Consider the following 14,255-nt stretch of genomic DNA (forward strand, 5'->3'; position numbering starts at 1 on the left):
CCCTTTAGCTAGACTAGACAAATGTGCTGGCATTACAAAAAAGAGCAGAGTCAAAATGAAAGAGAAATTTGGTTGTCACCTTAAAATATACCCATCCAGATATAATCCACAAATAATGCAAAGTCGAATTGAATTGAAACTCTGAGGAATTTATCGTGTCAGCTCTGCTACTCATTACAACCTGTGAACATAAATATACACCACACTTCTGAATTCAACACCATCTGTACGAGTGTTAATCAGTCGATATGTCATATTTGAGAGGTGTTCAAAGTATGCAGATAGAGAAATGTCATTCTAAAGTGAGTCTCAATTTCATTTAGAGTACTGGCAACTTGCTGGTTTCAAATTATGTCTTTGTTGGGTCCATTGTTGTCCTCTCTCCTGATAAAATTCCTGTAATTAGTGGATAAGTAAAAATGTCTCCACATGAATACACATGTCGTTCATTTTAGGTCCTTGTCTGAAAATTAAAGATAAGCTCACCCCATCGAGACACTCAGATATTTTCCTCAGGAGGTATTGTATGTATAGCCTAAAGGAGGAGTCACAGACATGAATCACTGATTCGCTGTGGACGCTTCAAGGTTGATAACAAGCTAGCTGTTAACAGCTTTAAAAGCCAGTGATGGACAAACGCTAATGAAGCAATAAAGCGTTCACGCTACAGTTTTAATCGCTTCAGGGAGACAGCTTTGATTTGACATATAGAGAGTCAAGTCGAGCCACAACAAGAGTTAGCTTATGACTCTTAACATTAGAGCAGGTTAAGTCTGAGTCTCTTTATAATTCAGAGTTCTAGGCACAAGAAAATTTACACCTGCAACAAGGAAGTGAGCTTGCAAAAAAAACTTTTCCTTATCCATTGCTTTAATAGCTGTACTGTTTCATTGTAGCATGTTGCAAGCAGTTTGTCCAATGCAGAAACTGACATGAGGTCCAAAATGAAGTGGTGCAGCTTTGTGTTATTTGCATGTACTTTTAGGCTCACAAAGCCGTCTATGGCTTTTATTTGACAATCATCTTGAAAGACAAAAACAAATTGATGTATTGCAAAAAAAAAAAAAGGCAGTATGTTTGTGGATGCATTTATGCTTATTTTGAAAAGCCATTTTCAAATGGAAGATTTTAGATATATTAAAAGAATAATAATCATCAGTGGTACCTTAAATACTCATCAGTGGGTCCTCAAACAATGAATACAAAACAAGCATCTTCGTTTTTTTCTCTAATCCTTTGGGTTTTGGGGCCTAATCCTCCAACGGGTCATTTTATTTTTGGCATCTACGATGTGATTGCAGTCAATGGAGAGGATGAGTAAAAGAGAAATAATCCAGTCAGTGTAAAGAAGTGTGTGTGTGTGAGTGTCTGTGTTTGTTATGTTGAAGTACTCACAGCTTTGGGTCAAAAATGGTTTGTTTTGTTTTGCAAGTTAAACAGAGGCAGCAAGTGTGAAATGTGTGCACATTGTTGCCTGCACATCCTGTCGACTCGGGTTCGGTCACAGCTCTGGTTTGAACTTAATAACGAGAGTGGAAAGAGGAGAGAGGAGGGGGAGGGAGGTGAAGAATGTATAATGAGAGATGCCTATACTCAGCATATTTCCCTTTCATATAATAAAAAAAAGAAGAACCCCGGAGCAGAGATGTGGTCAGCGATATGGAAATGCCCCCTCTCTGCTCCTGCAGGGGCTGACAAGGAGGTTGCTGTGTTCTCTCTGAATAGACAGCATGTTTTCCTGCTGATATGCGAGCCTGACAGACAGAGAAACGCAGGCTAAAGGACCTGTGGCTCCCTGGAGTTATAAAGTCTATTTATGGCATGTACGGTGACACTTTTATTCTGCTATCTCTCACCTTCCCCCCTCTGCTACATTTCTCTGTCTCCACCCTTAACCCACACAGCAACTCACACCCCAACACTGAGGACATGCTTGGTTTTGCTCATTAAGGCCATAGTGTGGCTCTTTTCCTTCAGGTTTGACTGCATATTAAGATGAATGTAGCCTGTGCAGTCTAAACTGGATTGAGACAGTCGGATCTAGGGAGGATTCCCTGTTCGCGTCGTCAGCTGTTACCTCCCTCACACTGGTGTAACTTAGCAATGGGTAGCATCACATAACTTAACAATCATCACTGTCATTTTAAAGATAATGTCACGTTTGAAGGCCTCTGTCTTTTTTGACATTTGTACAGCTCATTACTGAGTTATACAGACGCTATAAGTCAACAGTGTATTACTCTGCCATTTTAGAGTCAGCCATCTTGTTTGAATAGGCACCCAAGGAATGGCAGCTGGACTTCAGAGGATGCATCGGATGCATCCTTCTTGGTTGAGAAAAGTTTTTCAGCTGCATTTGGAGGAGCCTTCCAATGGGACAGCCTTTAATGCACTGCAAATTCAGCCCCTGAACTGGGACAACTAGACTCTGCATTGTAGAGTTTGCCTGATGTAGCCAGAATATATTCCACCTTGGGATGTAAACAATTAACCGAGTATCGATTAATTGATTGTTAAGAAATCACTCAAAACACGCATTTTTGCTAATATGCTATGTTTGCAGACCAGCCACATCAGAGCCGTCTGAGCTTGTCTGCCACCGGACTGATTATGACCTGGTTGTGCTCCCGGCAGCACTTTTCTGTTAGTATTATGAGCCTTCACTTTATAAGACTATGCCCAAAAATCGATCACAGAGAATACTTAAAATGCACATCCCTAATTCCCCCCCTTTAGCATCCACAACCACACAAAGCTAATTCAGTTATCTCCATAAACAGATATTTTCATGCAAGTGTAGCTGGCAAAATGTTCTAGTTCAGATATGTAAACTAGGGCAACATAGTCATGGCATGGCAAAGTTTGGGAACCCCTGTTCTATGTACCTGTTTACTTCTTTTACATCAACCACTGAGGGAGCAGAGGGGAGATCAGATTTAAAGCTCGGCAGCAGCAGGATGATTGGTTAACAGATAGGCAAAGCCTGATTAGTGAACACTTTAAAGAATAAATGCTTTTGATCAGGTGATAAGAAAAGGGGGAGGAGATAGACAGGGGGATATGAATGATGAACTAATAAGGGAACTCTTCCTGCTTGATCTTCAGCTGAGCTTCATTTTGGAACAACCATTCCAGTCCAATCCTGTGTGACTTCTGTGTCTGCACACGTCACTGCAGTCTTATGCCTTTATATGGAGTAACGTCTAATCGTGCTAATTGGTGAAAACCTGGCAGGAAGATACTTGTGAATGGGGCTTAATCACACTTGTGCTAGTGTTTGTCAAACCCCATATTTGTCAGCAGGCCTGTCAATCATGTATATACTCTTTGTTTTTCAGCACTTAATGAAATTTCTCATAACAGTGAATGCTTGAACTTTAACTATGACAAGAACTATCTCCGTCACTTGAACTCATTTTGATCCATGTCTCGTCTGTTTACAAGGAGGAGACGGGTTGTATCACCTACACTGCAGCCAGTCAGTGGGAGGCACTCTAAATGTTTTGTCTTCACTTTGGGGAGCTGCCATGTCATCTGTCTGCTTCTCAAAGTCTACAGCTGTCACACTGAGGACATATTTATCTTTAGCTCAGTTAGGCTGTGGTGTGGCTCTACTATTTGGGGTTTTCATTTATATGTACTCCGGCTCAGTTTGCTTAGTCGACACTCTGTCTGTCTCCTTGTCTGTCTCCTTCTGTCTCCTTCCTCCATCCCCCTCGTTCATTTCATCACCCATCCTGCCTGTCGTCTCCTCTCAGCATCACCTTCCTCTCTCTTAGTGACTCACATGTTTTCGCTGTTCATCAAAATGCCTCTCTCACTTAGTCTCTTCTCCTTCACTTGTTTCCTACCTCCTTGTCAGTGCACAGTTAGTGTGCTGACAAGGGGGTAGGAAGCTTTAGGGAGGTAGCTAGCTTTAATATATGCAAGAAAAAACAGTCTGTATGGAGAGCAAAAACAGTAATGACATCCTGCAGTATTCCTATGAAAACTTTATTCCTGTAAACAAATGTCTGTATCAAGTGCAGCTCACAATCCAGCCTAGATCAAACATGTTCACTTTGAGAGACAAATCAGCATGAGACTGGGTCCCGAAAACCAGACAGGACTTCCTGAAATGCACCATAAATGATTGATCCGACCTTCTACAACAAACAAGCTAATAATGTTTTCTACTCCTCTTGTAGACAGACCTGACAAAGCTCACATGTTCCTGTATTTTTCAGTTTATTCCTGAGGCTTTTTTTGCTTTGCTTTAATAGGAGAGCTGAAGAAAGATCTGACATGTTGCAAGAAAAGAGTGGGGGATGATATATAGGAAAGCATGGAGTCCAGAACAGAAGTTGAGTCTGAGGACTATATTCTCTATATTTGATGACCACATTTTAACAGCTGTACTAAACATTCGCACATTTTACCTTACCAAATTTGCATCGTGGTGTTAATTGATTTTTTTTCCAAATGTTGTTTTTCAGGCCTTTTTTTTCCTCTATTTAATGGTAAGGACAGTGTGTGGGGATGACATGCTGCACAGGGTTACAGGCCAGTTAGGAACCTGCAGGGACTCCAAGGACTATAGCCTCTGTACATTTAACCACTGAGCCAAACCAACATCCTGGTGTTATTGCTCCTGCAATTATGAGACATGTTAATGGCGAGTAAGTCTCAGGAAAACTTTTAGTTTTTGTTAGTTCTCGAACTGAAGTAAGCCAGAGTGAGGCCTCTATGTAACTTACTATTTACAGTGAAACTGAGACTCAAACTTGTGGAATCTTGGTTTGCTTTGGATCTGTTCACTCACTTCAGGCTTCATCATGTCTCAGTTTTCTCTTTCTTTCTTTCCTCTTTTCTTTTTGCTTATTTCATCCTTCTCATGTCCTTAGCTTGCAGCTTTTGTTTCCCTGTGTCCCTGCCTCTCTTTGTCTTCCCTCGACTTTAACTGAGCTTATTATTCCCAATCTTTTTTTATTTCCTCCTCTGTTGTTCTGGTTTCTTTTCCCAGCCTCTCTTCAATCTCTGTGTTTCATCTCTTCATCTCTACTTTCTTTGCTTTCCCTCATTATGACTTCAAACTCTCCTTGATTTTATCCTTCTCCTGTCTACTTCTCTCTTCTCCTCATCTCTTGTTATTGCTTACTGTCCTCTAGCTGTGTCCCCTTTCCCCTACAGCATCTTATATTTTCCCCAACTCATTCATTCTCTTTTTCTCTTCCTGTCTTCCTGACTTTTAGTTTCATTTCTCTGTTGATTCTCGTTGTTTTCTCTCCTGTCTTGTTTTTTTATTGCCTCTTCTCCTGGCTTTTTTTGTTGATCTGCTTGTTCCTTCTGACCTGCTTGGTGCCTCGTCTTATTTCCCTTCCTGTTGTCTCCTGTCTTGTTTTGGTCTCCCTTCCAATTTAATTTCTCCAACTCTCCTCCAAGAGGTTATAAAGACTCCGTTCAATCCAATCAGCGGTGGTAGGTATTAGGATAAGCCCCGCTGATCTGGTTTGGGATTTGTCTTTTTTCCTCTACTCTTACCTCGCTCACTATTAGGTGACACCGCTGTGAGTCGACAGCTGCTGTGAGGCCAGATTATTACATCCAAATCAAATCTAGTTTTTTTTTTTTTTTTCCATGGTACCTGAGACACACTGCTGCTCCTTCTACATTCCTGCTGTGAAAGAAAAAGACTGATAGCTTGCAAAGTAATAACCTTAATGCAGAATATTGAGCGTTAGACTGCATGTAATGAGGTGTTAGTATTAAGTAAATCATCTTCAGGCTCAGGTTAGTTAATGCATGATCGTACTGTACCTTCAGTTCTATTGCATGGTCTTCATTTGGAGGTTGACAGATCCATTTACTTAAAATGAGCAAACTTTAACCACTCCATGCAGGGGTAATACACAGTGAGCAGGTTGTTATAGCTTAAGGCAGTGTTTTCAACCTTTTTTGAGACAGGGCACATTTCTTACATTAAAAAAATCCAGAATCACACCACCAACCCAAAGTGTTACAAAATGACACATTTAGTCTCTCAATTTATGAATCTATTTATCTGAGAGGGGGACTTTGGCTACTACTTGAACTGCGTCAGGACAAAGCATCTCATTTACAATGGCTTTTGCTGGTAATATTAATGTCTCTTCCACAGTGTGTGGCTTTTTGATTTGGCTACGAGTTCAGAGACTAAGTAGCTAGCTTTGAGAGCTCTCACAGACACCGTTTGTAGTTCTTTCATAAAAGTTGCCTTTTCCACCACCCATATTACGCTCTTCATCCAGGTTAGAATTTAGTCCAGGGCCCAGTTTGGAGTTTTCATTTTTCCTATTTGAATATTGATCCATACGCCTACGTCTTGTCACATACACCTCTCGCGCGCGCATCATTAATTCTGTTGTCTTAAATAAACAAGGTCATTAGTGCACTTTATTGACACCCAGTGGGTGGGTAGCACAGGTCAGTACATGGACGAGTATTGAATTACTCCGCCAGTCACTACACTGCAGGCACAGACGCACTACATGGCAAATTATTTGCAGTATATCAATAATATTTTTTGGGGACTAATTAAGTGAAATTGGAAAATGTCCCACGGCACACCTGACGATCTGTCACGGCACACTAGTTTTCCACAGTGGGTTGACAATCACTGGCTTAAGGGAACCAAAGCAGGTCTGGCTCATTACTTAGTTGTTTCACAAAGTCAATATTTTGGTACAAAACGTTGACTTTTTAAAAAAAAATGTATTTATTACTTTTTGTTTGTTTGTTTGTTTGTTTGTTTTCATGATGTTTTAATGGTGAATGTTTTTATTATCTGTAAGGTGACATTGGGTGATTTGAAAGGGGCCCCAAATAAAATGTATTATTATTATTATTTGCAAAATATTTCAATCCTTTAAAATATTTGAAACACATTTAGCAACAAGAATATCTCTTAATGTTTGTTTAGACCAAGTGGGAAGAAAATACATGAGACGTTACACAAGCAAGTCTGAGTGATATAATTTAAGTGTGTTAAGATCAAAACACGCATCTACCCCTCCAGACTTTCAAACCGTAATAAATTTGTGTGATAGAAAGTATCTACTGGCATATGTGTCCAAAGAAGAGACCCCAACAGTCTCAGTTTCACTGTAAATAGTAAGTCCCACAGAGGCTGCACACTGGCCTACGACATAAATGTGAATCCAAATTAGAAACAGATCTGTGATTAAATTGCAATTAATAGTTTGAAACTTTAAAAACAACAACATCTTATTGTTTCCTATCAGTACAGGGTACACACGTTTCGTCTCCTCAATGGTTTTTGGTGAGTTCTGATTAGAATCACTGTTCAGGCTCTTGTTTTAATTGCTCTGTACTGATATTGTAGAGCGCTTATCTTGTTTCATTTGCTTCCCTTTTGTTCTGTGTTTTTACTCTCAGGCATTATTTATCAGTACTTGGAGAATGTAATTGCGGACTTGAAATGATAGATTAATAAACAGAATCAAGGTCATTGTTTAAAAAGAGTCCTTCCGTCCATCTTGCTGTCTACAAAAAGCTACCTGCTGCAGCGTCCTCTTCCTGAGGCCAGAACTAGAGAGTAATTTCAAATTCCTGCATTCTGAGTTTTATTCAGCTATGATGAAGACCAATAATACACCTTAAAAGCCTTTTCTGCCACTCAAGAGCTCTTAGATTATGTCCCTGAACAGAGAAGCAATACAAAACTGGGGGAGAGAGTCGAGCAGAAAAAGCTGTTAAAGCCGAGAACGAAGGCCGTTTGCTACAAAATGATCCGTATCTGTCAACCTTCCTTATCACACACAGGTCTGTTTGACCAGGAACAAACAGGGCCTTTCAGCTGAGGTACTGAAGCTTGTCAACATCACGCTGAGTCACCTGTCCTCATCCAGGAGAGTCACACTGAGAGAGAAACCATTTTCACATTTGAGCCTCAGCCAAGTGATTTGAGCTCATACAGCTCAGCTTGAGGCAACATTAACCCCATCCTGCCTGCACTGTGTCTGGAGCTGTGTGTTCAGTTATGACTGGTGATTGGACAGATTGGCAAGAGGAACACAAAAGGATGTTAATTTTAGAAACATCTAAATGCATGAATAGCTTATTCTTAGCTCATACCTTCTTCTCATGCCTCACAGCTATCTCTCATTCCAGTTTTTCTTGGCTTTGTCAATGAAATGGTGTTTGTTGTGTTTAATTTAGTAAATACCTGTGCATGTGTGGGGCTATTAAAGGATCCATATGAAAATACCCATATCTGATATTATGATTATTTATATTGATTGTGATTTTTGTTGACTTCATGTGTGTCATGGGTCCTAAATCAAAGTGTCTCACACCATCAGGGAGGCATTGAAAAAAATTGATGCTGTACTTAAGCACAATTTTATGTTTGACAGTATGTTCCACACAAGCAGCAACCTCCGGTCTAAAAATATGAGTCCAATGCGGAAGTGCTAAAAACTGCAGTTCACCGAGGATCCACTTGAGGCTGACTCCGGAAGTACCGGAAACCACATACACACCAATTCAAAAAAGACGATCTTTACAGCAGAAATAAACATGTTTACAGCCTGGTACAAAAGACAAGTGTAGTCTGGATAGCACTGTAAGGGGGGTGAATTTTTTCATAACGTGGCAATTTCGAAGATATTGAGATTACGAGTCTTCCAATGAGAGGCACAGCTGACTTGATTGACAGGCGGGAACACTGTAGCTGTTGGCTAGGAGGCTCAAAGCCCGCCTCTTTACGTCACAATCGCTTTACGGCAGCAATATGGCTGCCGCTGACAATTGGCCTCAAAACAGCGCTTCAGAAACAGATGGGTGACGTCACTTATACTACGTCCATATTTTCTACTGGTTCCACAACTAGAACCTTCTTAAAAATGCATGTGTCTGTTTTTTTCCCCTTCAGATACCAGACATTACACAATTTTATATTTTTAGGAGGAATGGGTCAACATTTACTTACTACTGTGTATTTATTCAGAGTCCCAAAACATATTATTGGACGGTCTTCTTACGTGTAGTTTGTTTGTTCCAAATAGAGTGTACACATATCGACATCAGTGTTGAGTTGGAGTTTCTTAAAATCAGCTGCATTACATGGTAGAGTTGGCTCAGTCTGCAGCAGTTGATTGCCTATCTTCTGTGCCAGTTCTCCTGCTGCTTTCTCAACAATGAGGCTGAGGTAAGCAGGATCCCCCAGTAGGTAATACACTTGCTATTGACAGGTACTTCATACAAACCCACTTCAAAAAACCTGAACTATGCCTTTAACTCAGAGTTTGCTTCAACACTGTCTTCCAAAGTCTTTGATCACTTCAGTAACTTTCTTTTTTTTTTAACTCTGTTTATCTAAGGATGGAAGTTTCTCTGTCATACAGTATGTAAACAGATTTATCTCTGTGACTATATGGCAAACTTGAGATCAGGGGTTACCAAACCTTTCAGCCGGTGACCCCCAAAATATAGGTACAGAAGACTCACGACCTCCACTGTCCCTCCAAGTGGTTAAATGTTGCTTCAAACTACATGAACATGTGGCTGTCCTTCATGGCTGTTATGAATTAACCTACTGCTCTGATGCTAGCTGTTAAATGACCCTCATCTGGCAACAAAGAAAGGCAGAAAACAAGTTCAACTTTTTTTATTTGCATGGTTTTGTCAAATCTAAGTATTATTTTTGTCTATATTTTTACACTTTACATTTTAATGTATAAAATAGGCAATTTTAGATTACTTAAAAAATAAAAATCTGGAAGACATCTCAAGACCCCCCCATTGGTTTCTCCCGACCCCCACTTTGGGAATCCCTGCTATAGATGATAAAGAAAAGTCTGTTAAGGTATAACACCAACAAAAACAGAATAAAAATAATCTTTAATGGTTATCTTTGATGTGATAGCCATCACACAGTATACAAAGTTATTAAAGAGTCTTCATATTAAGGCCAGGCTTATTGATGCCAATGGTATACTATCTAATAAATCACATTCTCCCACAAAGTTCAAGCATCTTTTTTTCTTTCACTGCCATGACTATACAAGATCCCAAAAGTGCTTTAACAGAGAAGTTTTTCTGTCCTCCTAAGTGAGATGCTTTAGATTGAGTCCATTTGTCACCCTTTGGTGCAGAAGAGGAGACAAAGTAGCGTTCAAGAGTCTGATGGAGTCTTACAAACAGCTGCGAGTGAGCTGAGATGTTGTGAAGATGCACATCACACAGCTGCTGGGTCGTAAAGAGACTGCAGATGGTTGCTGGTTTTTATGATCTTATGTTCTTCAATTTCAAACTGATGCCTTTAATTGCTATTTGCATCTGCCAGTGTGCGTGAAGCTGCAATTATTCAAACTTTTTTTCTCAAACGCTTTTTCTTCTCTCTCTCTTTCACCAGAGGCCCAGTCCAGCGCCATGATGTTCGACTGCGTCTACTTGGAGCTCTCCGCCTCCCTCGACCATGGAACTAACGAGCTGTTGGAGGCTGCAGTTCGGACTGCAAGGGGCGAGTGCGTGGGACCCGGTTGGACTGATGGTGACCCCGGAGCAGCCCGCAGAGAGAGCCTGACCAGCCGTGCAAAAAGGTTTCTGGCTGGGCTGGTGCCACGTTCGTACGGTCGAGACCGGGATCGAGATCGGGGCCGCTATCGGGAGATGAGCCGCCACCGAGGAAGCAAGATCCTCCGCCAGAAGTCCCGCTCCTGCCACGACCTCAGTGCACTGTGACCCATATGAATACACATGGGCGGAGAGACAAACTCCTACACATGCACACACACACCAAACTGAAGGATAGAGGAAGTGTGAAAGATGGAGCAGCAGGAGAGGGAGAAGTAACAGACAGTGGACTGGAGAAGATGATAAAAATGTGGGGACAATAAAGAGATGGTGAAAAATTTCAGCAAAGGTGGATAAAGGTCAAAGGAGGAGAAAGGGGAGAGAAAGAAGTTGAATCCACCACAACGGCGAGCCTTTATCTTCCTCCCATCACTGAAACCAATTTGGGAGAGACGGAGGACAGGTTTGAAAGAACAGAGACACAGATAAAGACGTGAGCTGCTTGGGTTAAGCTGTGAGGACTGATTTCCTGATCAGAGCAGCAGAGAGAAAATTAATTAGTTTCAAACAGCAGCTATTTTCCAATGGGGACATGCTCAGGTGAGAAGATGAAATGCTAATACAAAGAACAAAGGTGTTATCACTCTGTCCGAGGTTGCATAGCCTAAAACACCTAAGTACTGAAAGGCAATTGGGAGTAACATTTCCAAATGGACATAGTGCCACACTTTAAGGCAAAAAACACATTTTATAATCTTATTTAATTAGAGAACTGATAATGTTAACATGTAAAACTCCCTAGCTAACGCACCTGTTTATTAGTGCCAAGAATCTGACACGTGTTAGCTGCTATCAGACTGAGAATGAAACAGGAAGTGAAAACTCCAGAGGGACATTGAGCCTCATTCACTAACAGTGCGTCGCATGAATACGTGCTTAAACTGAGCGTACGCACGTTTGAAGCACAAATGTGGGATTCATCAATATATTCTTACTTGAATTTATTCTTACACTGCAAACAAAAATAGAACTTCCTCAGACCATGCGTACGCACAAATGATGACGACCAACTTTCTCAGAAAATGTAAACACATACTCTTTTAACTAAATGCATGACATATTTAAACTACTTTCAGTCAAAGAAAAAAGCCAGATGACTGTCATATAGCCATCTGGCAAAAAGAATGGCAGAAAACTCATCACATTTTCTATTTTCAAGGTTTTATTTCAAGGTTAGCTACTATTTTTGTCGCTATTTTTTTTATTATAATGGGTAAAGTATACTATTTTAGACAACTTTTAAAAAAATGACCCCCGTTTGTGTCTTGCGACCCCCCAGGGGGTCCCGACCCCCACTTTGGGAACCCCTGCTCTAAGAAACGGATGGCTAGTTGGTGAGCATATTTTTTTTTGGTTTTAATTAGATTAAGTCTCTAGTCCCAGTTTATCCTGAGCTGTCAGATCAGGTGGTCCTTGTCATTCCCCAGTTTCCTTCCTTCTTTTCTGTTCTGCTAGTCTTTTTTTTTTATGTTTTTTTGCATCCACTTAAATATGAAACCTTTTTTTCCTAACCTGAGCCACGGTGTGAACCTCAGGAGACACAGCATTAACAGCCTCAGTAAGAAACCCAGGCTTCATTTTTTAGTCCTGCTGAAACGCTTCGGATAAGTGTTGCTTTTCCTGCCTCAACCTCCGCAAGAATCACCTCTATCTCTGCCGAGGTGAGATTCAGCGCCTTGATGCACCAAACAGATGTCCTTATATGGATGAATTGGGGGCGTGGTTGTATTCTGATTGCAGGTTGCGGGCACGCGGCTGTCAATTTAGAATGATTCTGATTCACTAATATACGCAAAGTGGTGAGAACAAAATTGGCTGGTACGCACGTGTCATGAATCCGACGGTGATTTTGCATAAGCACTTATTTTATGCGCGGAGTAAGAACATTTCTACACATTTCTTAGTGAATGAGGCCCAATGTGTCTTACTTGAGGGTCAAACAACATATTTGATAATCCATTTTTCTAAAGGTTGAATGTTAGTGAATGTTAGCACTCCTGTTTTTAAAAATGAATCAGTGTTAAAAGTGTTTATTCATTTTGCAACCTGTAAATGTTTTAAAGTAGTTGAGCGCCCTACGCTGAGCATGACATCAGAGGAAAATGGCCGCTGTGAGAGACAGCTGAGGCACATTCAGACGCAGGGAGGGGGGGAGGGGCTCACAATTAAACACACACCCAAGTAGCACGCACTGATATGTAGAGACTGATAGCAATCTATTGTACACCTATTGTGAACCCTGTTTTTATAGCATGCAGAGTAGACCCTGTAGGTTTTACAGTACATGGCGCTGGGCTGATTTTACTCCAGTGGCTAATAGCTAATGCACAATCTAGCTAGTGTCTCTAGCAATGCCTTCTCAAAGGCAAGACCCTTTATTTATTAAAAAAAAAAGTCCTTCTCTTTGCCTTTTTTAAGACACATTCTCCACACTTCATTCACCTTTTGTGTCCTGTAATGATCTGAAGAAGTGTTTGATGACACTACCTATGGCATATTCATGTGTGAATTTTTATAAGGGTAAGAAACATCAGCGCCCAAGCCATATTTCCGCTGATTGCACCCTAAGCGATCAGCACAAAGAACCCTTTACCGAGGACGAGGAGCGAACAGAAACAGGTCACAATGGCTACAAGGAAGGAGACGTCAGCAGGGACTGAACTAGACTGAACTTTTCTTCAGAGGAAGCTGAGTCACAGAGTGTTGTGATGTTCTTAAAGCACAGGACGACAAAACAAGAGGAAACCTAATCTACCTGTGGCTGATTGATGTCTTTATTTATCTCTTTTTAACCGCTGACATTATTGTGTGTGCTGAGACTGAATTCTGTGGGGGCTGGCCACACAGGTGACCCAAATGAGAACGTTCTGGAAACGTTGTTCGGATACTTCGTCGAGCGTGGCAGCATCACAGACACATGCTCACTCTTTTGTCACTGTCTACTAAGCACTCTGGTCTTTCCACTGAGAATAAATTAAGTTTTGTTTGACATCCTGAATGAGTCTCTTGTCGTTTTTTATGACAATGTTATGAAACCAATGTCTCATTACAGCCGTTCCTTGGTATGGCAGGTCATCAGATGACTCACAGGACAGACTGTGAGAAGGCCTCTAAGGACAATTGTTCCATTTAGGACTTAGCTGCTAAAAAAAGCTCTTCTTTCCACACTTTGTGCCTGTTAGAAAGGGTATCAAGTAAGAAATGGATCATGAGAAAGTAGAGGTGTAAGGAAATGTGGAGTATAACAATAGCATGTCAGGAGGCTCAGAAACACTAAATCAAAAAGTTTACAAGCAAAGGATTTCAAAGAGCAGAAGTTTGAAAAGATTAAGAATAATTCCTATGATATCCTGTAGGCATCATTCAAAGTCAAACAGTTAGTTGTATAAATGTTTACTTTTAATGTTCCTAATTTCAATACAGTCTTTCGGACCTGTGTCCACTCACTGCTTCTTTTGCTCAGACAGTCCCAAGGTTCTAAACATCACTGCAGAGACCATCTGACGTTAAAACATGGTAGGAGGAACAAACAAACTAAATACTGAACATTGAATCTGTTTTTACATGTTTTGATGTGTTTTTGTGTGTAAATTTCAAAGTGCTTCTTAATAATTAATGAATGAATTAATATTTATTCCGGC

At 40.7% G+C, this 14,255-nt stretch overlaps 1 protein-coding gene across 1 annotated transcript in view; it reads left to right on the forward strand.

Moving 5' to 3' along the window:
• The window catches only part of rem2 (RAS (RAD and GEM)-like GTP binding 2), a 51,267-nt gene extending 40,097 nt beyond the window's left edge, over positions 1-11,170 (forward strand). Inside the window, exon 5 of the mRNA XM_034703404.1 lies at positions 10,394-11,170. Coding sequence (XP_034559295.1) covers positions 10,394-10,722 — 329 coding nt within the window. The 3' untranslated portion in view covers positions 10,723-11,170. The remainder of the gene's footprint in view (positions 1-10,393) is intronic.
• Positions 11,171-14,255: the final 3,085 nt, after the last annotated feature.

This window comes from Notolabrus celidotus, chromosome 15 (genome assembly GCF_009762535.1).
Source record: "Notolabrus celidotus isolate fNotCel1 chromosome 15, fNotCel1.pri, whole genome shotgun sequence".
NCBI classification, from domain to species: domain Eukaryota; kingdom Metazoa; phylum Chordata; class Actinopteri; order Labriformes; family Labridae; genus Notolabrus; species Notolabrus celidotus.